At 37.0% G+C, this 23664-nt stretch overlaps 1 protein-coding gene across 3 annotated transcripts in view; it reads right to left on the bottom strand.

Annotated features, from left to right (window-relative positions):
• The window catches only part of Lrba (LPS responsive beige-like anchor protein), a 537266-nt gene that overhangs the window by 133431 nt on the left and 380171 nt on the right, over positions 1-23664 (bottom strand). For all 3 annotated transcript variants that reach the window (XM_029537235.1, XM_021195949.2, XM_029537234.1), the window contains exons 45-46: positions 4552-4692; positions 3414-3533 (exon numbers count right to left, since the gene is read on the bottom strand). In XM_029537235.1, coding sequence (XP_029393095.1) covers positions 3414-3533; positions 4552-4692 — 261 coding nt within the window. The remainder of the gene's footprint in view (positions 1-3413; positions 3534-4551; positions 4693-23664) is intronic.

Here is a 23664-nt window from a genome sequence, read left to right as displayed (position 1 = left end):
GTCCTGGAACTCACTTTGTAGACCAGGCTGGCCTCGAACTCAGAAATCCCCCTGCCTCTGCCTCCTGAGTGCTGGGATTAAAGGCGTGCGCAATCATGCCCATGCCCATCAGCTTGTGCTTTCACATCATCATTCATTATCAAAGGGATTCAGGACAGGAACTTCATCATGGCAGCAACCTGGAGGTGGGAGCTGACACAGAGGCCATGGAGAGTACTGCTTACTGGCTTCCTCCCCAGGGCTTGCTCACCCTGCTTTCATATAGAACCCAGGACTGCCTGCCTAGGAATAGTCTCACCCACAATGGGCTGGGCATTCTCACATCAATCTTTAATTAAGAAAATGTTCTACCGGCATGCCTACAGTCCAGTCTTCTAGGGGTATTTTCTAAATTGAAATTCTTTCCTCTCCAAGGATTCTAGCTTGTTTCAAGTTGACATAAAACTAGCCAGCACACTCACCAACACAGTACAAGACATGGAAGAGAGAATTTCAGGTGTTCTCTGAAGAGAAACAGAGGAGGTGTGGATAGGGGCCAGGGCTGGGAGGAATAGAGGGAGGGTAAACTACAGTCCAGGAATGCATGTATAATGTATTTATGTATGTATGTATGTATGTATGTATAACCTGGGCACAAGGAAGAACAAGTAATGAAATAAATATGAATTTTCTCTACACTGAAGAGCCTAAAGATGACATTTTAATTAGTTATATGAGAATAATATTCACTTTTCATCTGCTTGTGCTTCTGGAATAAGAGCTACAAGTTGTACAGTTATACTGGCAGGATGTCCAAGAACCTGAGACTAAACTGGCCATGTATCTAGGGGGGAAACAAAAACTACTATTGTGCTAAAGGAACATAGTAATAAAATGATTCCTAATGACATTCTGCTGTCTCCAAAGATTAGTGTCTCATCCAGCTATTATCAGAAAAATTTTCTCCTTCAGCAGATGGGAACAAAATAGAGACCCAGACTGGACAGTGTGCAGAGTGAAAGGCCTTGAAATACTCAGTCTGAAGTGGGAAGTATCCCTCAAGCCCCTCCCCTCGGGGCTCAAAGAACTAGGCAGTAGAGAAGGTAGAGAAACTGTAAAAGCTGGTGGGATGAATGATAGCAAGAAGTGTCTTCCAGACACCAAGGGATTGACATACACATCAGCTCACAGAGTGTAGCAGCATGCCTAGGGCCTGTATACATTCAAGCAAGATTGGGTCCCAGCACTGAGAGGAGGAGGTGGGTACCATCTCTAGTCGCTAGCCAAGAAACTACATCCAATTGACAAAGGCTCATAGAGGAAACAAGGGAATGTCACTGTGTCTGTGAACCACACTTAAAGGCAGGCCTCATTCCCATCAGTAGAGGGCCAACACAAAATAAACTTAAAGGTTTGTTGCTAATTGTTTCATATTGTATTTTCTAAATCTTACTGGTATTTTCACTTGAAATTTATAGTGTCTGTGTATGCATTTCTTGTCTTCTTTGTTTCTTTTTTTTTTTTTGAGGGGGGGGTCTACCAGTTTTTTCATACTGTGTTTTTTTCCTTATCCATTGTCTTTTTATTGGCCTGATTGTTTTCATAAAAGAGACAGAAAAAAGGTGCGGAATTGGTAGGGTAGGAAATATGGGAGGAGATGAGGGAAAGGAAACCCTGATCAGAATAAATTTTATGAAAATACCTTTGTTTTCAATAATAAAATAAAATAAAGAAAAGGAAAACATGAAGGAGAACAATAGCTTGGGGGAAGGTAGGATAGTAGTGGGAGGAGGGAATTGGGAATAAACACAGATACATTATATCCATGTATAAAACTGCTTTAGAATAAATATAATACTATGAAAAGAAATCGGAGAGAAAAGTCTGGTATTATATGAAAAAAGAGAGAAGAAAACCACAAGAATCTATCATGTATACTTCCTGTCCATCCAAGTTTAACCAAGAATTCGGTATTAGGAAGAATAGAAACAGAAAGCCGAAGGCAGTCAATGTTTCTATAATAAAGAATGAAAAATCATTCTCAAAATTATACTAATCCAGTATATTCTTCTATTACCAAAATGAAGTACAAAGTTATATTTTGGTTACGAGGCTTACGAGATAAAGAATTCAGAGTAAAAAGAAAATCCTAAAGTCTTTATTTGGGCAAAAAGAAGTCAGGTCATCAATTTTTTTTTTCATGTATCCATCCATATCTCTTATAACTTCCTGACAGTTAAGTATGAAATAAGTGCTGGGAATAGAGGAATAGGGAATAGGTTTCAACAACAGTCATTAAATCTCCATACTATTTCTATCAAATGTACCTCACCATCAATAGAATTTATCTAAAGATTCTTTTGAAACTGTTTTCATTATTGTTGTTTCTTTGTGATGCGTGTGTAGATGCACACGTGCCAACACATGAGTGTGGAGTTTGGAGGACGACTCTGGAGCTTGCTGTCTCCTTCCATATTTACCTGGGTCCATGACCTAAGTCAGGTTGTCTAGCTTATACAACAAGCACGCTAACTGCTGAGCCAGCTAAGTGACCCACTGCTGACAATAGTGCTCCAGAGAATATTATAGGATAAAAAAAAAAATCTTGACAGATTTTCCAATAGAAAATATTACTTTTACATATAATAGAATCTTCAACAGAGTATCTCTAATATAGCAATATTGTAATCTATTATGTCAAATAAAATAGAAGAATACATTTTTATCTAGTAAAGTAGCATATCTCAATGTGGCAGGGCATTATCACCCCAGCACAAACTTTGTGCATGTTCTATAGTAATACATGCATAGTAATATAACTTTTCTTCTGTCAAATGCCTGTTTCTTATGTGGTACTTCTTCTCCCCACATGGTATAATTATTTATGTATAAGTTATATTATTTTATAAGACTATAAGGGGCCTAAAAACAATAGGTACATCTCATTATGCTTTAACAGCACCCAATCCAGTTCCTTATTGGACTTCTGAGGATAAAAGCAGAAGTCTGTCAAGGATTATAGTACCTACAATAGTGATTATTTTAAAAATAGACCTTTGAGAGATACAAATAAACATGCCTGAGATTTTTCCTGTTTTCATGCTGTGGTAATTTTCTTCACTATGTTTGGAAGTGTGTTCAGCATAGTATCTATATACACACAATTCAAACGATGTGGGGAAGAGGAACAATATTATATAATTAGAAATTTCTAACTAGTGAAATGAAATACATTCAGGCCAGTCAGACAGACAGACGCATACAAAGAAGAAAACAAAAATCTTGGTCAATGGTTCTTGGCCATTTAATTAAGGTTCCATTCTCTGAGGTTTACATTTGACAAATATGGTAGGATCAGGAGAAAGAAATATGGAACATTCACTCAATACAAAATAACCTGGCTGTAAGAACCATAAAATGAACTATTTCTGTACCTTAATGTCAGATGTGTCACGTTGACTGTTTCGCCATGCTCTGGAGACTGAGGAGAATGTCCTATCTGCATGATCAAATTTCCCTCCTTGTAAATTTAGAAAGTAAGTTGTAAAGGGTTCCTAAAAAATAAATGAAAAACCTTTTATGTTTTCATGTTTTTATAAATCTTTACATATACATTTTAAACTAATAGTAGTCATTAGTTAGTAATATGTCCAATGTAAAGAATGCAAGTTGTAGGCAAATTATTACATTATAGCTCTTAATTTTTTTCCCCAAATGTTTCTATGCCTTCAAATTTTGGTATCAGTATTATTTTCATCAGCTTCCTTCCTTGCCAAAAATAAATTGCTAATAGCTTTTAGACATGAATTGAATGCATTTGCTTCAGTGTTCAGGAAATAGTACAATATGTTATTTCTGTATTGTTATGGCTGGCTCACAATTTATGATTAAGAAAAGAAAAATGTTTGGGAGGTTTAAAAGCCTCCTTGTAGTTAAAGAACACTTAAACAAGTATTTGTGGGTAATTACCTGGCAGCAACTAAGCCTGTAAATTACACCAAGATTTCTGTCTGTCCATACACTAAGATGTATGTCCTTCCATATTCTTCTGACTTATGTCTGTCCATACTCTATTCACAGGCTTTAAATAATGATGTGCTACTGCTAATGGTTCCCAAAGACATTACTTTTCAGTATATGAATCACCTTTCAGTTTTATAGAAACACTTCTTGCTTAACTAATGTTATCAATACACAACACTGCTGGTTATTTGAAAACACATCTTACTCTATTTAGAGAAAAGAAAGTACCAGAATGTATAAATATGTCTGTGTTAACAAAGCCTTAGTTACTTCTTATTTTAACAAGCTACACTTGAAAAGCGCCCAGCTAATCTGTTATGCTGGNCATCATCTGAAGATACAGGTTTGAAGAAGATACTCACACAGTTCTAGAAGAAACACTTTCATGATTATGGCATGAAATATTGACCAAGGCACATTTATTTAAAAGCTTAACTGTTTAAAACTATTTTCAATATTCAAAAAACATGTTGATGATTTCCAATCATTCCCCAGTCTCTGAAACATTGGATTTATTTAGTCACGGTCTATTATTCAAATTGAACTTACTATTCTTAGAAGCCACGCAAGAACAAAACTTGCAGTTGAGTAATGAGTACCATAGTGGAACTTTGGAACTTGATCATCTTCCCATGACTCAAATCGCTCTGCAAAGAATGCTGCTCTTTTGGGATTCAAAGCTCCTATTGGCTGCCATTAGAAGATGTGGGAGAGAAAGGAATATAAATGTAATCATCCTTTATTTCTTCCATTCTTTTAAGATTATTCTTTAAGTATGCATGAAATAAAATGTAAACATATATGTATTTGCATTTAGAAAAACAGCAGTGCCAATACCCAAAGAACAAACAGAAAAATTCACATTTTTCCCTCAGCTTGGCTAAGGATGTACAGATAACTAAGTAGATGGGCAAACCTGTCATTTTTGTTACACATAGTTTTTTTTTATAATTAGAAGCAGCAACCAGAAACATCTTTGTGCTAGAGGGCTTACTTCTGTCTCTGAGAAGAGGGTGGGAGGAAGCTGAAAAGAGGGGCTAAATAAGAGCAAAGATGTTGTAAGAGAAAGAAAGTAAGTCTCAATGAGAAGGTTCTACTAACATAAGCTCAATAAAAGTTCAAGGATAGTGGGCTGTGCAGATGGCTCAATGGGTGAAATCTTGCACTGCAATCATTAGGACCTGAGTTCAAATCTCAAGCAACCATGAAAAAGCTGGGAAAGGTGACAAAGAACTGCAATTCTAATAATGCTCAGGAGGCAGAGATAGGTCGATCTATGGGGCTTGCTGGAAAGCCAGCTTAGCCAAATCACTGAGCTTCAATTTCAGTAAGAGATCATGTCTCAAAAAAATAAGGTAGGAAGAGATAGGGGAAGACATGCAACATTTACTTCTAGCCTCTAAATGCCTGCATGAGTTATCATCATCACCATCATCACCATCATCGTTATCCATCCTACGCCCCAAGGAATGGTAAGAACATCATGATCTTATACTGAAAATAAAACATTTCAACAGAAGTTCCAGAATCAGTAACGCAAAGTGAAGGCCGTGGACTCGCTAGAAAGCTCCCCCCCAGTCAGAAGGTTGTTTTGTAAAAAGAAAGAATATACATTAAGGTGTCAAGCCATGTATGGCCACACTCAATGAACGCTAACTATTGTTTTTTTGTTTGTTTGTTTGTTTTTTTGAGTAATCTTTTAGAAGGTAAAAGAGTTTAAATACAACAATTGCCTATAAAGCATCCAGAACATTGCTTGACACAGGCATGAAATGGCTACGGAAATATTCCAACCTATAGAAAAATCTCTCCTCCTTACTCAAAATATAAATACAATGAAAAGTAACTTCCCTAATGAGACACAAAATTGTTTTATATCTCTCAGGAAATTTTACAAGTTATTTATGAAATCAAGAAAATATCTGACTATTCATAAGGACATAAAATAAATAACCTTATTTTAAAGCAGGTATATTCAGAAGTCACACAGTGAAAGGGGAATCATGTTCAGACCAGGTCTTGAAATACTTTTCATATTGTGACTATAAGTAACATTTTAAAGTCATTATTTTGGCTATATTTCTTAATTTGTTAGTTAATTTACCTTCAAAACTGTTAATAATTGGAATCATTCTCATTCAACAGAATCTTGGTTCTGAAGAACATTGTTTTATATTGTCAGCTTTTACTTTACAACTTGATCTTTAAAAACATACAATTGATTACTAATTTAAGTCAGTGTCACATTACTAATTTTAAAATGCCTTCTTTTAAACTATTAGTTTTAATACCAAAGAAATATACCTGACTTATTAAATATATGGTAAGAATCAAAATCATTCCAGAAATTCTTTCTTTGTTACAGAACCAATGTGGAGGGCTTTTAAATGTATTTTAGTTATTATCCCTCAAGATACAACCATGTAAAAAGAAGAAAAGAAATAAAATCACTAGAAGACAAATTATATGAATTAAAAACAGAATCAATGTGCCTTTGTATGGTTCAGCAGCATATTAAGAATACACTTAATCTGCTCCTATTTTTATTACTCTCCAAATGAGTACCTCAGTGAATCGATAGTTATAGAATCACATTTCTTGAATATAATGCTAAGACCAATTAGGATTGATTTCACTAGCATCTGAAAGAAAAAGCGTCATACTGAGATGCACAGTAGAACTCACAGTATCGATTCTGGCTGGTATTGTCACAGTTGGTTTCTGAAGCCTGCTACAGGACAGCTATCAAGACATACCACATTTATTTGCAAGCATATAAAAAAGAAGTCACCAAATAAAGGAAGGTTTAAAAAAAAAAAAAAAAAGGAGTAGTGGAGCTGTGCACTGACAATGACACACTATCAGCTTACTCAGAGAAGTTACAGTGGGAATACACACATTGAATTATACATTACGGGAAAGCACTGATTTATTGTGGTAATAACATCCACCTCATTAAAAGATTCTGCTTTGCTGCAGTTGGAAGGCTACATATTGTTTACTGCTATAAATTAATGGCAGTGCAAAGAAGACTGTGGAACCATCCTAACAATAGATCTGTAATGACAGTGCTGTATATCATGGCTTCCTCAGCAGCTTCATAATAAAATGGAGACAATGTATTGAGCTAATACATTCTACCATGCTGGCCCATATTTTTTTGACAGCTGCTTTAAAAGATGAGCAGAATCCAACTATGTTATAATGCTACAAAACATTTAACTAAGCAAGAGTCAGGGAGATACCAAGGTGCACCACTGCATTTTAAAACACTGTCTAACCCAGCATTCCACTGTGTATTCATCTCTGCAGAGGAGCTGAGAGTTAACGCCGATGCCTCCTCCTACTTATCTGGTATATGATGGGTAACAACTGCTAGGCAGTTCGGGGAGATGGCTGGCACTCTCATCTTATATTGAATTCTCTGTACAATTTAACCTGCTAGACAGGACATTATTTTTAATCAGCAGAATTTTAAAGGAAGAAGCAAAAAATACCACCATTTAAAACTGGCTATAATTTCTTGGTAACAATAAATAAAAAATAAATATTGATTAAAGAATACAAAAAAGTATATAATTTATGTTCATTAAAAAGAACATTAAAATACCGTTAGGGTATGGAAAAATAACAGAATTAAATAAACATTTTAATCCCTATAAAACAAAGGTAAAATAGCATGAGAGATTACAATAAAAATATAAGTAATTTGAAATTTGGAGTATCATAACTAATAATTATGTGAGAATGAAAATATAAACTAGAATAAATTACAAAAAACAAATTTAAAATGTCAAGAAACAAAATTTTTTGAAAATGGTAGGGCAAAGCAGCAACCCCCAGTCTGAGAATGCACCAGTGATATCATAGAAACAGCAAGGTGGCATCTCTGGGGTAGCAAGTAGCCTGTTAGTGAGGCAGACGTCAACTTAAAGTGGGAGTGTTTAAATCAGCTTCGTAAACTTATTACAATAAAAAATTATTTTACTACTTTTTTTTGTTTGTTTTGTTTTTGTTTTTTTCGGGACAGGTTTCTCTGTGTAGCCCTGGCTGTCCTGGAACTCACTCTGTAGACCAGGCTGACCTCAAACTCAGAAATTCGCCTGCCTCTGCCTCCCAAGTCCTGGGATTAAAGGAGTGTGTCAGAACACCCGGATATTTTACTACTTCTTGAGAAGTACTTTTGCTAATTAACAAAAATACTCCACGTAATGTACCCAGTTCAGATATGGTACAGAAAGTTATTCTTACTTATTTCTCTTCTGAGGTTATTTAATCAGAAATATTTAAGAAGATGGGTCATCAATCAAGCCTGATGATAAATATGATAACTGGTACCCAAGAGGCAGGATGAAGCAGCACTGTGCAGTACTGCAGCCTCCCTGTTCCTCAGGCTCACTGCAGCCTCTCTATCCTTAGGCTCCCTCACTGTATCCTCCCTCACTGCAGCCTCTCTTTCCCTCAGGCTCCCTCACTGCAGCCTCCCTCACAGCAGCCTCCCTGCCCCTTAGGCTCCCTCACAGCATCCTCCCTGCCCCTCAGCCCCCCTCACTGCAGCCTCCCTGCCCCTCAGCCCCCATCACTGCAGCCTCTCTTTCCCTCAAGGTTCCCTCACTGCAGCCTCCCTCACTGCAGCCTCCCTCACAGCATCCTCCCTGCCCCTCAGCCTCCCTCATAAAATCCTCCCTGCCCCTCAGCCCCCTNCCCTCACTGCAGCCTCCCTCACAGCATCCTCCCTGCCCCTCAGCCTCCCTCATAAAATCCTCCCTGCCCCTCAGCCCCCTCACTGCAGCCTCCCTGCCCCTCAGCCTCCATCACAGCATCTTCCCTGCCCCTCAGCCTCCATCACTGCAGCCTCCTTGCTCTCCAGGCTCCCTCACCGTGGTCTCCAATATGTCCAAAAGTAAACTCATTTTTCAAAGATCTAAGCATCTAAATAATTTATATGAAAAGCTGGATAATATCAAAGCAACTAACAATCATCTTTTAATCAGATTAATGAAAATAATTTTGTTTTCATAGACATCTTAAAACTTAACTGACTCTTAACTACCAGTAAAAATTAACTTTTTCTTTTCTTTGAATTTGAAAAACTATAACTTGAAGTTACTTAATAAAATAATAATGTTTCCAGATTGAATTTTGTAACTTATAAAACCTGATTATTCACAAAAAATGAGATTAAGTAACAAGTAATTTAGCTCAAATTCAACTTCAGTCTTAGCAACTCAAATGTAAGATTTAAAACTCCCTTTCCACATCTTTGTATTCATCTGAAAGTGCTGTGCTAGCAGTTGTTTTTCCTAATTTCAGTATCTGCACACTATTTTTCAAATATGACCTTTGTTCAGTAGGTTTATCTAAGAGCCATATGTGTAAGGTACTCAGGAGAGCTCTGTGCAAAGCCCATCCTGTAAGCACAGCTGCTGTGATGTCATAGCTGGCAGCAACCTTCCTTCTTCCCTTTTGACATTTACATATGAACTGCCGCAGCTCAGATCAACCTTTCAGAAGTGACTTTCCACGAACTCTAGGAACATGTTTGTAGCTGCTGAGGCCAAGACAGGAAGAATTGGCAGGAAACCTCAGAAATCCTATGGTGCATAAATTTGTTTAAATGAACAAACTTTTGAAATCCACAAGTCTCAGACTTTTACACCTCACAGTATAAGTTTTCTTGAAAAATACTGTTAAGGAAAGAGAGCCAAAGAGAGAACAGACAGGTCTGGAGCAGGAATTAGCGCCTGAAAGGGGTAAAGAGTGCTGCTTTGCAAAGACCCATTTTGTGGTGTACAGAGCAGTGGTAAGATGTCAACGTAGAGAAGGGTCCGGAAGGGAACACAAGAGGACCACTATGGCTCTGCTTAGGATCATGATGGTCTCCTGAAAGCCATCTCACGCTGTCATGTACACACAGTATGATCGGAAATGCGGAATCAGCACACAGGTAGAGCTTATCCTCTTCTAAAAGTAGAGTGTGTCAGCACATACTGATAGAGTCGTGACAAAGTGAAAGCAAAACACTAGATTAAAATAGAAAAACTGGTGAACCAACTGTTCCCTCATGGTTTTTATATTATAATGATACTGAGGGTAAATGTCAAAAATAACAGTAAGGTATCTGATGTATATGCACAGATGAAGACTTGCAGTTCAGAGAATGGTAAAAGAAACGTTATGTCAAAAAAAGTCAGTGACTGTTGTAATTATTTGGTTTGGAAATATTCCAGGAAGTAGTGTATGGACTCAAAGGAATGTTCCACATGACAACAATGTTTCTATTTGTCCGATATAAACAAAGATCCTCAGAGCCATAAATAAATAAACCCACTATATTCAAAACAATTCTGTAACATCCAGGCCTATCAGCACCCTCCATTTTGCAGGTGTGAAAATGTTGTGTCTGGGAGATGTAAAATGTACCAGCAGCTACAGTCATCTGCTTACAGGCAGCAAAGAGTTAGGGCACTAAGACCAAACTATAGGCCAGACCTAGAATGTTATGTGTTGCCTGGGATAATGCAAATATTAATGATGACCTCAGATATTAAAATTCATTCATTGGAGTATCTGGTTAAAGTAAGATGCATATAGAAAGAAAAAAGAAAAGCTGGGTAGCATGTACCTTTAATCCTACCAGTCAGAAAGTGAAGCAGATTGGCAGACTTCTGTGAATTCAGGGTCAGCCAGGTCTACACAGTGAATTACAGGCCAGCCATTGAAAATGTACCATATTTCTGCATGACAACATAGCTATTGTTGTATGTATGTATGTAATAACATATTGTTTAGGTGTTTCTCCTATTTACATAGTATCTGGGGAAGCACTTTGGGAGAAATTATCACAAATGGAAAATGCATATTTTTGTCTTGGGGACACTGAAACCATGCTTTAAAACAGTTTCTATGTAAAATATATATTAATGACTCCTATTTACTCTCCCTTTGACTTTGGTAACTGTGTACCACAGCAGCAACCCCAAGTGAGAGTCAGTAATCTGTGTTTTTGAAGCTTTTTAAAGAAAACCATGGTTACTTGGTTACATCCCATCTGCCTTTCAGGGAAGAAAATGAACAAAGACTCTTTGTTATGCAGGCCATAGTGTACTGTAGGAAGCACACGTGTCTTATTTTAGTTCTAGCATCTTTTGTATCTAAATGACAAATGAAACAAGCCTGGTCATCATTTTTATACAACCTTGGCTTGTAGGGTGTTTTGTCACATGCCATATATGACAGAGATGGCTTGGTACTTATCTTCACACACCCTAGGCTTTATTTAATATTGTCAAGAAAAATAATTCCATCAGCATGCTTCTATAGCTTTTAAAGTTAACAAATAAGCACTTTTGCTTTCAGTAGTGGGGTTATTTTTGATCCCTTGAAAACACATTATACGCAGGCTTCTATGGTAAATTGAAATATATACACTATCCCTTTCAATTTAATAACAACATCTTGGGAAAAATAAAGTATTCCAGTTTACTTATGGTACCTATGGAGAATTCAAATCATTTCAAACATTCAAAATGCTAGATTGAGGTATATTTGCCATTACAAATCTGCTTTATCAGCTACAGTTAGTATTACGGGGGCAACTCTTACCAAATGTTCTTAATCTGAGTCTGAGAAAGTTGCATAAACTCGGGAACATAATGTGGATGGGACAATGATAGTACTGAGCTAAAAAAGAGCCCAAGAAACAAATCTAAAATCCTAAAAATAACTTATAAAAATGTTTTAAATTATAAAAATAACAAAAACATGAGGTTCAATGTTGATAAAAATATCTGTACATAAATACAACTATTCATTTTCAGAACTAACTTAAGAGCATTAAAATTAAATAATTTATCTACACTATTAATCAGTGTTAATAACTCTCAATGGTTCAACAGTATACACATAAGGTACATAGTCAAATAACAAAATTAGAAGAGGAAGAGGGAACGAAGACAATAAAAATAGGCTACTGTCCACTTGGAAAAACTATCATATTTTAAGGAAATGTTAAATATCAATACAATACAGACACAGGTCTAAGTATGTACAGTGCTTGTTGTGCAAGCCTGATGCCCAAGTTTGGATCTAAGGACCCAGGTCAAGCTAGACACAGTAGTTCATGCACCTGTAACCACAGCAAACCTCTACAGAGAGATGCAGACAGACATAGAAAAGCCCTGGAAGTTCAAAAGCCAAAGAGTCTAGTATATACAGCAGTGAATTAGAGACACTGTAGAAAATAAGGTGAATGAAGGCTGACATCCAAGGTTGTCCTCTGTTCTCCGTGTGGTAGTGCACACACACACACACACACACACACACACACACACACACACACACACGCTTCTTCCACCAACCCCACGACTAAAGAAGTTACAGTAGTGCAGGCTAAAACTGACAATGCACTGGGAAGCACCTGAGTTGTATCAGTGGCTGAGGAGTTACTGAATCAGTGAGGGCTGCTGGGAAGGTAAGGTATGGACCCTCACAGGTTGACCAGGAAACTAGAAGTGTCCACACAAATAAGACTCTGGGCCATTTAAAAAAAAAAAAAAAGACATGAAATTCAGAGAGGTTGGAAGTATGTGGATAGTTCAGGAAGGAGTATACATAAGTATAATCAGAATATTGCATGTAAAAAATTTCAAAGAATTAATAAAAAATACTATTTATTTGTCAAAATAACCTGAGTTGTAAAGCATTTTAGAAACTACTACAATAGTTCAAATATTAAACAAGGATACAAACTAAAATTGGGCAATAGTTAAATAACTGGCTTTTAGGAACGATGTAGTAATTGTTATCAGTTTAGTCAGATAATCACTAATAACTCAATAGATGAAACAGAGGAGATCCTAGTAATTCTTATAGCTCATGGATAGCTACTGGATCATACACAAAAGTAGTAAATTTTAACACATTTGGAGTTGATCTTGAGCAATGAGACCTGATAGACTTCAAGGACTGAAGGCTGTAACATAGATAAGCCTATTCCCGGAGAGCACAGGCAAAAGAGACTGTTCTTAAGAGTCCCCAGGCTGAAGCCCTGAGACCAAATGAAAGCTGGCTACTGAAACAGTCCAGGCCAGGAGTTTTCCCCCACAGACTAGGGGACAATGCAGACAAGGACAGCTGGAAAGAGTCTCCATGCCTCTAGCTTTAGATTCATTACGGCCATCAGTAGACTGAATGGTGCTCACTCACTGTGCACATCTCGACATTGTATCACCTACACTGCAAAACAGGTAACCTCTCCCACTGCAAGAGGAGGGAAAAAAGAGCCAACTAGATTCACAAGTACGATTGAAAATGTATCTTAATTTCCTATACAGGGTGATATGCTAGAAGATTATCAATGTCCAAAATTTTCATTTAATCTTTTTTATTCTATATAATAATATTGATGTAAATTTCACTTATTGGTTCTGTTTCCTTAAAGAATTATGACTAATTCACCATACTCAGAAGCAATGTAATTAAGTTAGTTATGAAGCAGAGGTATCAAGAGATCATCCATCATGCTTAAGAGAAGGGCTTGGGTAGAGAAACTAAACACTTCAAAGTACTGTTACCAGTTATTCCATTATAAAGTCAAATTCAGAAAGAAGCAATTTTTAAAATGATTACTTATAATTAACCTCTGTTTTTCATGTACTGATAGAACATAAACTTTAATATGGAGTACTTATATTTTTACTTAACATCACTTATGAAAATAGAATATAACATCTTATGAACTAGCTCAGTCTTTCTTCCAAATGAACCTTTTAAAATTACTCCAAACTTTTCATAATTTAAGATCATGATAAAAGTTACTTTAAAATATGTGGATGTCAAAGAGTACATTAAGCTAAAAATTTTGAGAATGAAAAATAATAATGCCCAGTCTAAGAATTCTGAGAATTAAAATAGTAGCCTTTTTTCCCAAGATAATTTGTATTTTTAAAGCTGAGTTGAATATTTCCATTAAAAGAAAACTGGGCTTGTTAAAGAAATGGCTCACTCTAATTCTAGTGTAGGCAGTAGATAAAATACCCTGAGAGACTGTGTGCTACAGGAAAACGGAGCTGTCAAATATTAACGGGGACACAAGTTGGTCTTCTGTCACTGTGCCCACAGTTCTGACAGGAAGAACTTAAGGTAGGAAGATTTATTTAGAAGGGTTCTGTCCACTGTGATGGGAAGACACTGAGCAGCTCAGATTGTGGAGGCAGGAGCATGTGGTGGCTGCTCACATCACATAGGAGCAGAAAGCACATAGCCACTAGGAACTATAGCCAGCTATCATCTTCAAAGGCCTGCCACTAATGACCCACTTCTGCCAGTCAGGTTCTGCCTCCTAAATGCTCAACAGCCTCTTAAGACAGAGCTACTAGCTAAGGAACAAGCTATCAACACGCCATATCGAAATTAACAATTATTGAAAGTGATACCAACACTAAAAATTAAAATGTAGAGATTGTAAGGTTGGATATAAAATCATACAGTATTAAATACTTTCTACAAAAAACAAAAAAAACAAACAAACAAACAAAAAAAACCAAACAAACCATTAAATGGATCTGGAGGATATCATCCTGAGTGAGGGAACCCAATCACAAAAGAACACACATGATATGCACTCACTGATAAGTGGATATTAGCCCAGACTTAGAATACCCAAGATACAATTTGCAAAACACATGAAACTCAAGAAGAAGGAAGACCAAAGTGTGGATACTTCGTCCCTCCTTAGAATGGGGAACAAAATGCCCATGTAAAGAGTTACAGAGACAAAGTTTGGAGCTGAGACGGAAGGAAGGACTATCCAGAGACTGCCCCATCCAGGGATCCATACCATAATCAACCACCAAACGCAGACACTATTGCTTATGCCAGCAAGATTTTGCTGAAAGGACCCTGATATAGCTGTCTCTTGCGAGGCTATGCCAGTGCCTGGCAAATACAGAAGTGGATGCTTACAGTCAGCTATCAGATGGAACACAGGGCCCCCAATGGAGGATCTAGAGAAAGTACCCAAGGAGATGAAGGGGTCTGGAGCCCTATAGGAGGAACAACAATATGAACTAACCAGTATTTCCAGAGCTCGTGTCTCTAGTTGCATATGTAGCAGAGGATGGCCTAGTTGGCCATCAATGGGAGGAGAGGCCCTTGGTCTTGCAAAGATTATATGCCCCAATACAAGGGAATGCCAGGGCCAGGAAGTGGGAGTGGGTGGGTTAGGGAGCAGGGCGGGGGAAGGGCATAAGGGACTTTCGGGATAGCACTTGAATTGTAAATGAAGAAAATATCTAATAAAAAAATTGTATAAATAAAAAAAAAGTACCATTAAATATAAAGACAAAGACTGGGTGTTCAAACATGCTCCTCTGTGGACACTGCAGATTCAAAGCTTAACAACAGGATTTTATTTTAGTAACACACTGTGTTCATGAGAGGCACTGGAAAGTCAGGACAACTTTATTATCAGAGAAAACAATGTCTCTCTTAGAGTTAGAAAGCACCAAGGTAAGGCTGCTTTGCCCCTGCTGAGGTGGGGTACACACATGGAGTTTGAGACAGGAATATGAGCCTGGGTTACATGGTAAGGCCTTGTTTAAAAGTAAGCGGTCTGGAGAAAGCTGTTTCCACCTTACTAGAAAAGGTCTATAGAAGTCCAAACTTTTTTTGAGATTCTCATAGCAAATTGAGATAGAAAACAACCAAGTGAACTGACACCCCAAACTGACAAGACCCTCAATTAAGACGTTGTACAGAAATATAAAAAGTTGACAAAGGAATATTAGCAAACAAAAATTTAAAAAAACCTAAAACCTTAAAATGCCTAATTTGAGTAAACATATGTGTTTAGAAGATTTGGTACACCCAAAGACACACTCATGTCTAAGATACTTTCCCAATGGTCTGCACAGGGTGCTCCTGCAAGAGAGCATGAGCATGGAAAGACAGGAGAACAGAAGCAGGTCCTCCGTGTGACAGGCTCGCAGCGTGTGACTTAGCGTCACTAAAACTAACCCTTCTCATATGAGCCCGTCCCTTAAGCTGATAGGGAAGACACCACATTCTGTCACGCAGAGTCTGGGAAAATGCAGGAAAAGAGAAGGAAAACAATCTAATACAAGAGGCAGACACACTGCTTCTGGGGCAGGTCAAAGCAAAAACCCTTCACTTTGGAGAATGCCAAAATAAATAAATAAATAAATATTTCCTCTTTGCTGAAAAATTTAACCAACACAAAGGAGTGCTCAGATAGGCGAATCTTCCCTGTTCAAGACCTGTCACAGATGACCAGCACATTTGGGTGAGGTGAGAGCTGGAGTCCAGAAAGCTGAGACGGTCTACCTGGGACCACAGAGACCAGAATGCTTGCCACTGCATCTGGATGAGAACTATCAAGTGCTCTCACCAGCACTGGTAGGTTTACTTGCAGGGAAAAAACACAGTGCAAAAGAAAATACCTCTATACATGTATAGGCTTCCAGAATCTGAGGTCAGAAAGGACAGGAAGACTGAGAGAAGTACTTCCAGCACCAAAGTCACATGGAAGCCCTAGCCTGTGAAGCTCTGAAGAACTCAGTGCCCTCATTGATAAGACCAAACTGCTCACAGAAGCAGCGGCACACATGTTCTAGATAGAAGACATTCGTATCTCAGACTGTAGTGTTTTCCTGTCCCAGAGAATGCAGCACTGTAATAATAATGTCGAAAAGGGCAGATAAAGGGAGATAAGACATAGAGAACTGACAGTGACATCAGAACCAGAAAGTGAGAAGGAAGACTTCAAACAACCATGGAAGGAAAGGGAAATGCCTTAGTTTGGAAAATGCCTGCCACACTAGCAGAAGGATCTGAACTCAGATCCATTCTACGCATGTACCTCAGTGTGGTGGAATGTCCCAGTAATCTCACTGTGGGGAGGGCAGAGACAGGAGACTCCCTGAGGCATGCTGATAAGCTATGGGCTCCGGATTCACTAAAAGACACTGTCTCCGAAATATAAGATGGAAAGGGATAGAAGACGACACCTGACATTGACTTTGGTCTCCACATGCACGTACACACAAACAAGTACAAACGTTTGTACCACACACACAAATAATTTTAAAATGCTAGGACAAAATTAACATTAAGTATAAGTGTTAACACTGAAATTAAAATGTAGAGACAGTAAGATTGGATACAAACCCATATAGTATGAAACACTTCATACAAAATAGAACTGATAAATATAAAGACAAAGATTAGGTTTTTAAAGATGGAAAGAGATAGTGTGAAGAGTCCCTGAAACAGCATTCTCATCAAATATCAGAAAAAGCAGTAGGATTCCTATAAGGTGAGGTATTACAAAACATGCACCAATACACTTATTATTAGGAAATCATAATTTAAAAGTGTGTGTGTGTGTGTGTGTGTGTGTGTGTGTGTGTTTATTTGTTTCCTGGGACTCCTGTAACGAAGTACCACATCTGAATGTCTCCAAACAACAGAAACCTACCTCTGCCTAGATACAGAGAAATCTAAAATGGAGCTGTTGTCAGTGTCAGGAGCACTGATCTCTTTGAGGTCTCTTGAAAAGGGTCCTCCTCAGCAGCATAACCCTGACTGCAGCTTCTGCTGTCATGGCTCTCTGTGGGCCAGGTGTCCTCATCTTGTCAGGAGCACATCATCATCACTAGCATTAGGGCTGGGTCCACCCTAACAGCTGCACCTTAGCTTTATTATATCTGTGGAGACCTCACTAACCCAGTATAGGGCTTAGCTGGTATCTTTAAAACAATCTGAACCTGGGTCCCTAAATGTATTATTTGGGGACATATTCAATGCTGAAAAATAAAAATGGACATATGTGAAAAATTTTATGAATTTGATGAAAAGATAAAAATGGACATATCTGAAAATTTTTAAACAAGTCAAAATTACTGATTTTTTTCAGTAACAAATTTAATTAAAGAAAACAAAAAAGATACCACATTCATGGATTATAAAATTCAGTATTTTTGATACATTATTTTTGCCAAAAATGATTTAAAGAGACTCAATTTAGTCCTTATAAAAAATAAATTTGCAAACTTTTTAAAAATTAGAAATCAACAAGCTTATTCTCAAAAACAAAAACCCAGAATTGCTAATTTTGAAAAAGAATAGAATTGAAAGAGTCACAAAATATGATTTCATGACATGCTGTAACATTTAAAGTTACCAAGACAGAATGGCACTCACATGAAGACAGACATATACTTGATGGAGCAGAATCTTGAAATAAATAAATATATATATATATATATATATCAACCAATTCCAACAAAGCAACCAAGACTATTTAAGACAGTCTTTCTTTTTAAAAATTCATTTATATGTATATATGTATAAGAGCCATGCACATATGCCACAGATTATACATGTCATGCAGCACATATGGAGATCAGAAAATATCTTGCAAAAGTCAGTTTTCCCCTTTCACCATATAGGTCCCAGGTATTCAGTTATCAGACTTATTAGCAAGCTATATTGCAGGTCAAACTACATAGTTAAAAAATTGGACTTACATGAGTTAAAAAAGGAATCTCAACCCCTAACTTTATACCTCTAACATATTCTAGACACCCTCCCAAAAGTAATATCAGCAAGCACTATATAAGAGAATGATGTATGTTTTAATTTGTTCCTAGAACAACCAATTATCACCACTAGGTCACACCACTGGGTCAAAGATAATTCATATCAGCGGCTCCCAACGTTTTAAAGAAGCCTGTCTCTGATACCCCGATCCTGTACACAGAGACACAGACACACACACAGACACACACAGACACAGGCACACAGGCACACAGGCACACAGGCACACAGGCACACACACACACACACACACACACACACACACACACACACACACACACCATATGAATTCACAGAACCCCTGCTGCAATGGGACCAGAGTTCCCACCCAAGCCTGCAGTCTTGGAGCAACTGCCAGGTTTTTAATCTTCCTTTTCATCAGTAAGACTCATGAAGTGTTCTATTTTTATCACTGACATATTTTTATCTTCTTTTTATGTTTATACCACAATACTTTAAGTCTACAGGAATGATTTCCTATTATTCTTTCATATTCCTCTTGAACATTTATGTGAGAACTTCAGGCTATCAAGTGACATAAATTTTTAAATTTTTAACTACTATATGGTCAGTTGATAAAAGAAAATGGTGTTAAGAACAAACTCTAGAATTTCCTCTAAAGAGAGAATATCACAAGTTCATAAGGACTATTAAATATGAGAATCTTTACACTGTTTGAATAGTAATGATCATTACTAATGGCTCTTAATTACCTTTTCTGTGTTTTTCAAAGTTACTACTCAGAATCATTTACTGTAGTATGTTACAGGCAGATCTCTGAGTGTGAGGCCAGCCTGGTCTACACACTGAGTTCCAGAACAGCCAGGGCTACACACAAACCCTGTCTTGGGGAAAACCAAAACAAACAAAAAACAGAATAAAACATAAACAAACAAACAAATCAATGTTATTGGATAGACAAAAATGAGATAGTGATGTGAGTTTATTTTAAAAGTACAAATGTAGGCCAATTAAAAAGTTCTTAAGTTTAATATTTATAAAACTACAAAAATATTCCAGCCTGAAACCAGAAGGATGGCACATTATTAAAAAAAAAAAATTGAAACATTTCTCAGGTGTTTGGAAAACAAGTTGTATGTACATTAACAGCAGATGTCCCTACTGTGAATCTACAGAAGTTTGCTAAAGCAGACAAGTAGAAAAACCTGGGGGATAAAACCATTAATGGTATGTAAATAAAACAATTTGGTTATAAATTACCATAAATTGTCACTCCACCCAGAGCAGTGTAGCATGATCAGGAAGGAATACCTAACCCCTAAGAAAGATTACTGACTGGCAGTGCACGCCTGGTATATGTCAGGATTAGCCATCGCCCTGACAGTAATATTAACCAAAATCCATTTCAGTTACTTCAGTTTATCGTTTTCTGACTAATGTTAAGAAACAATGTCATCAGAAGCTGCTTAAATTAAGTGTTGGGTTGACCTCTGTTAGAGTCATTTAAAACTTTTCCAGAAAGAAACTTCTAGTAAGAAGTCTGTTTAATTACTTTACAGAAACACACACACACACACACACACACACACATCTATTTGTACTTTGATTTACTTGGCATTAAGTTCTGAGGAAAGAGTTGCATAACTACAGTTTAAACTAATACGCAAAACTGAACAAGTAATAATTGAAATAATTAAAATAGACTAATATACCAATAAAACACTTTTAGGGATATATTAAAAAGTTTACTACAACGAATTCCCAAATTAAGTAATTTGCTAACAGAGCAAACTGGCGCATACCTGCAAGTTCAGCTTCCCCACCTCGCCCCTAATTGTACCTCCCACATCTACTACTGTACTCTTCAGAAGACAGCGCTCATGCCCGCATTCCTGACTATTCATTTTCCTTGCATCATTTTCTTCTATTAAATTAAGAGTTTCACATACTCCGTGTCATTGTTTATTTTTGTTGTGCTTCCTAACACCTCTGCTTCTGGCTATTTCTTTACATCTTTCTGGTTGCTAAGTTTTTGTCACTGTTTTATGCTGGAGGTTGAGCATAAGTGTTTACCATATCAGGCTGCACCCCACTTTTAAAAAGGAGGTGCTACAACAGCAGACATGTTCTGAAATATGTTCTGACGCCATTTTGTGCTGGCCAGACTACAACTCCTGAACATCATGGGAAACAATTTATGCTATAATCTCTAAGATCAAATGGTACATGACAGCACCCATGTTTGATGCAAGGAGTAAAAAGTGTGTCTCACCAGCCATTTATTTTCCTTTGCTATACTTTTAAAACAATTTAAGATCAATTATTTGTTATTCTAATGTTATAAGACCTCCTTTTCTTTAGCTTGAATCCCTTTGCTTTCTGTAAATCCCAACAAATAGAAAACAAAGTAAATGCAGTTATACCCATGTTTAAGCAATATTCCCACCACCCGAAAGCATTCTATCCCCTCTGTGACAACTAGATGGTATATTGATTCCTGGGGTATCTGCTACAGAGCAGACTGAAAGCACTGGCATTCGTCAGAAACAGCACTTAAAACTTAAAGAGATAAAGAAGTGCTGTCTGATCAACAACAGTTAAATGTCGGTAGTCAATTCCAGGTCAAGATGTTCGCTGTATAGTAAATGTGCATGTTTGAGAGCAGTATATCATATATAAAAATATGCATATCGATGTGCCACAGCAGAAGGAGGATGAGGATGCACAAATACAATCAGCAGCTACTCAGCAAAGAGTAAATAAATCCACGGCAGCTTTGTCATTCCCTCCTCCTTGGGCTGCTCAGAACTTCCTTGTGAGAAACATTGGGCAAGAGCAATGGAAGCTGTAGCTCACAGAGGGTAAGCACAGCATTGTAGCATGGTTATGAAAGCAGCAAAACAAATGTGATTACATAGAGCTGTGGCCAGACTTTAAGACTGAGTTTTCATCAATTGTTTTTAGAAATTATACAACAAAGAGTCAATAACCATAAAACTCAGCTAAGTGCTACTGTCAGGGACTCTATTTTTAACCAAATACACAGGGTTTTTATTTTTTGTAAAACTGTCTTAATCAAAAAGGCTATATTAACTTTTAATTTTTTTATCAGATACTGGGACAAAGGCAAGCAAGGGTTCTACAGAAAAGGCATTTCCTTCGAAGCATTACGCTGAGGTTGTATTAGCTATCAGCTTCATCAGGGGATGAGAATCAAGTGAGCCCACAGTGTGGAGGTTCTATATTCAACCCCAAAAGGGAAGGCAAACCCAAACGCACCCCAGCACACATAAGCACATACATCAATAAAACGAGGTACAGAGAGCCATACAGGAAACACACTGCTGCCTTTTTATATTATTGCTCTGCTGACCTCTGCATTAAAATATAGTCAGTTATAAACATGCAGCTCTAGTTACAAATATATATGCATAGTTTTCAACTTGAGTTCTGTGCACTAGCAGTGTAAGGTATGGATGGAGCTTTCTTATCCTCACAGTGCCTCAGTTTCTCCTTTGTAAGACAGCAATTGTGTTACCTAAATTTCAAGATCTGAGTGAGGTTAAACTAGTTAATACATGTGAAATGCTTAGCTAAAATGCCTAGCAAATCAGAAGCACCCAAGAAGCACCAGTAACCAGCAACAGTAGCACAGTTCGTTGCTTTTTTGCCTTCTGAATTGCATAGCCAATATGAATGAGTTTTCATTACGTTTTAACTTCCAGTGCTGCGATCTAAGAACAAGTTTTTGAAGCATACACTCAGATTACAGTAAGAATACATATTACATATCCCAAAATCATACAGATCAAAGAAGAGAAATGATTGTATCAAAATGTGATGGTGTTCCTTTCTTAAAAACTACTTTATGTTATCCAAAGTATTACAGGAAAAAAAAAAAAGAAAAACAGAAATCACAGGTAAAAATCTACAAAACAACCACCACAACTAAACCAAAAACAACCCTATTCCAGAACTTCTTAGCCATTTTGTGCGAGGCAGAACTGCAACTCCCAAATAACATGGGACAGGTCATGAAAGAACATTTGTAAATGGAAGCCCACCTTACTTATCACATCAGGTAAAGGGAAAACAAAAAGACAACGGTGATTCTTAATTATACCAAAGAGGTAGGTAGAATATAAAGTCAACGCTTATTTACAAAATAGATTAAAATCACTCCACACTCTATGCATGGTAAGATCTGTCACAATTTCAGAGCACCGATGACGTAGGAAAGAACTGTGGGAGGGGAAGGAGCTCCATCAATGACTCCTGCTTTTTTGGCTTTGAAATTATAAATTAAACTATTATGACTCTTCAAATATAAAAATATGCAATTTTCAACTCCTTATCAACTTGACGTAGACTTAACTTTTTCAACACTTTGACAATATCAATCTATAATCACTGAAAAGACACAGTGAAAATATTTTTAAAGTTTGCATTTCTAAGAAGATAATTTTTTTTTTACACTGTTCCATTCACACTTTTCTGTGCTAAAAGACTGATCACAAACAGAATTCAGAAGGGTGTTGATTATAGAAATGCAGCATCAGAAAGAAAATTCCCTGTGCAACATGGGAAGGCTTTTCAAATAAAACTGTAGCTTTGTGTCAAAGCAGTTCTGAAAACCAGCTTTGGGGAAATTAAATGGACATAAATAATTTGATACATCTTAAAGCTAGTCAGACTACATTATCTACTTAGCAATAGGATAAGATCTGCTTATGCTTTAAATTACACTTTGCACCGAATCTGTTCTCAGATTTCAGAAGCTTATTTAAACAAATAGTAATGTCTGCTAAATGTATGCTTTGGGACAGATTTTATATAATTCTAACATAATCATCATTTGTATACATAGAACTTATTTATATACAACATGTGTTCTTGAAAATGTATGCATAAGCAAATATTTAGACACATATCACAAAAAATTTAGGAGATTTTTCTACTTCAAGCAATAAGGCGGTTTTATTAAGTAAATGAGTATACATACAGAGTAGAATTAGTAATTTCAAAATCACCAATTTCATTAATAATGAATGGAGCCATCAGCACGGTAGAATTCTATTCTCG

The sequence above is a fragment of the Mus pahari genome, chromosome 4 (genome assembly GCF_900095145.1).
Source record: "Mus pahari chromosome 4, PAHARI_EIJ_v1.1, whole genome shotgun sequence".
NCBI classification, from domain to species: Eukaryota; Metazoa; Chordata; class Mammalia; order Rodentia; family Muridae; genus Mus; species Mus pahari.
This window is presented reverse-complemented; position numbering and strand designations above follow the sequence as displayed.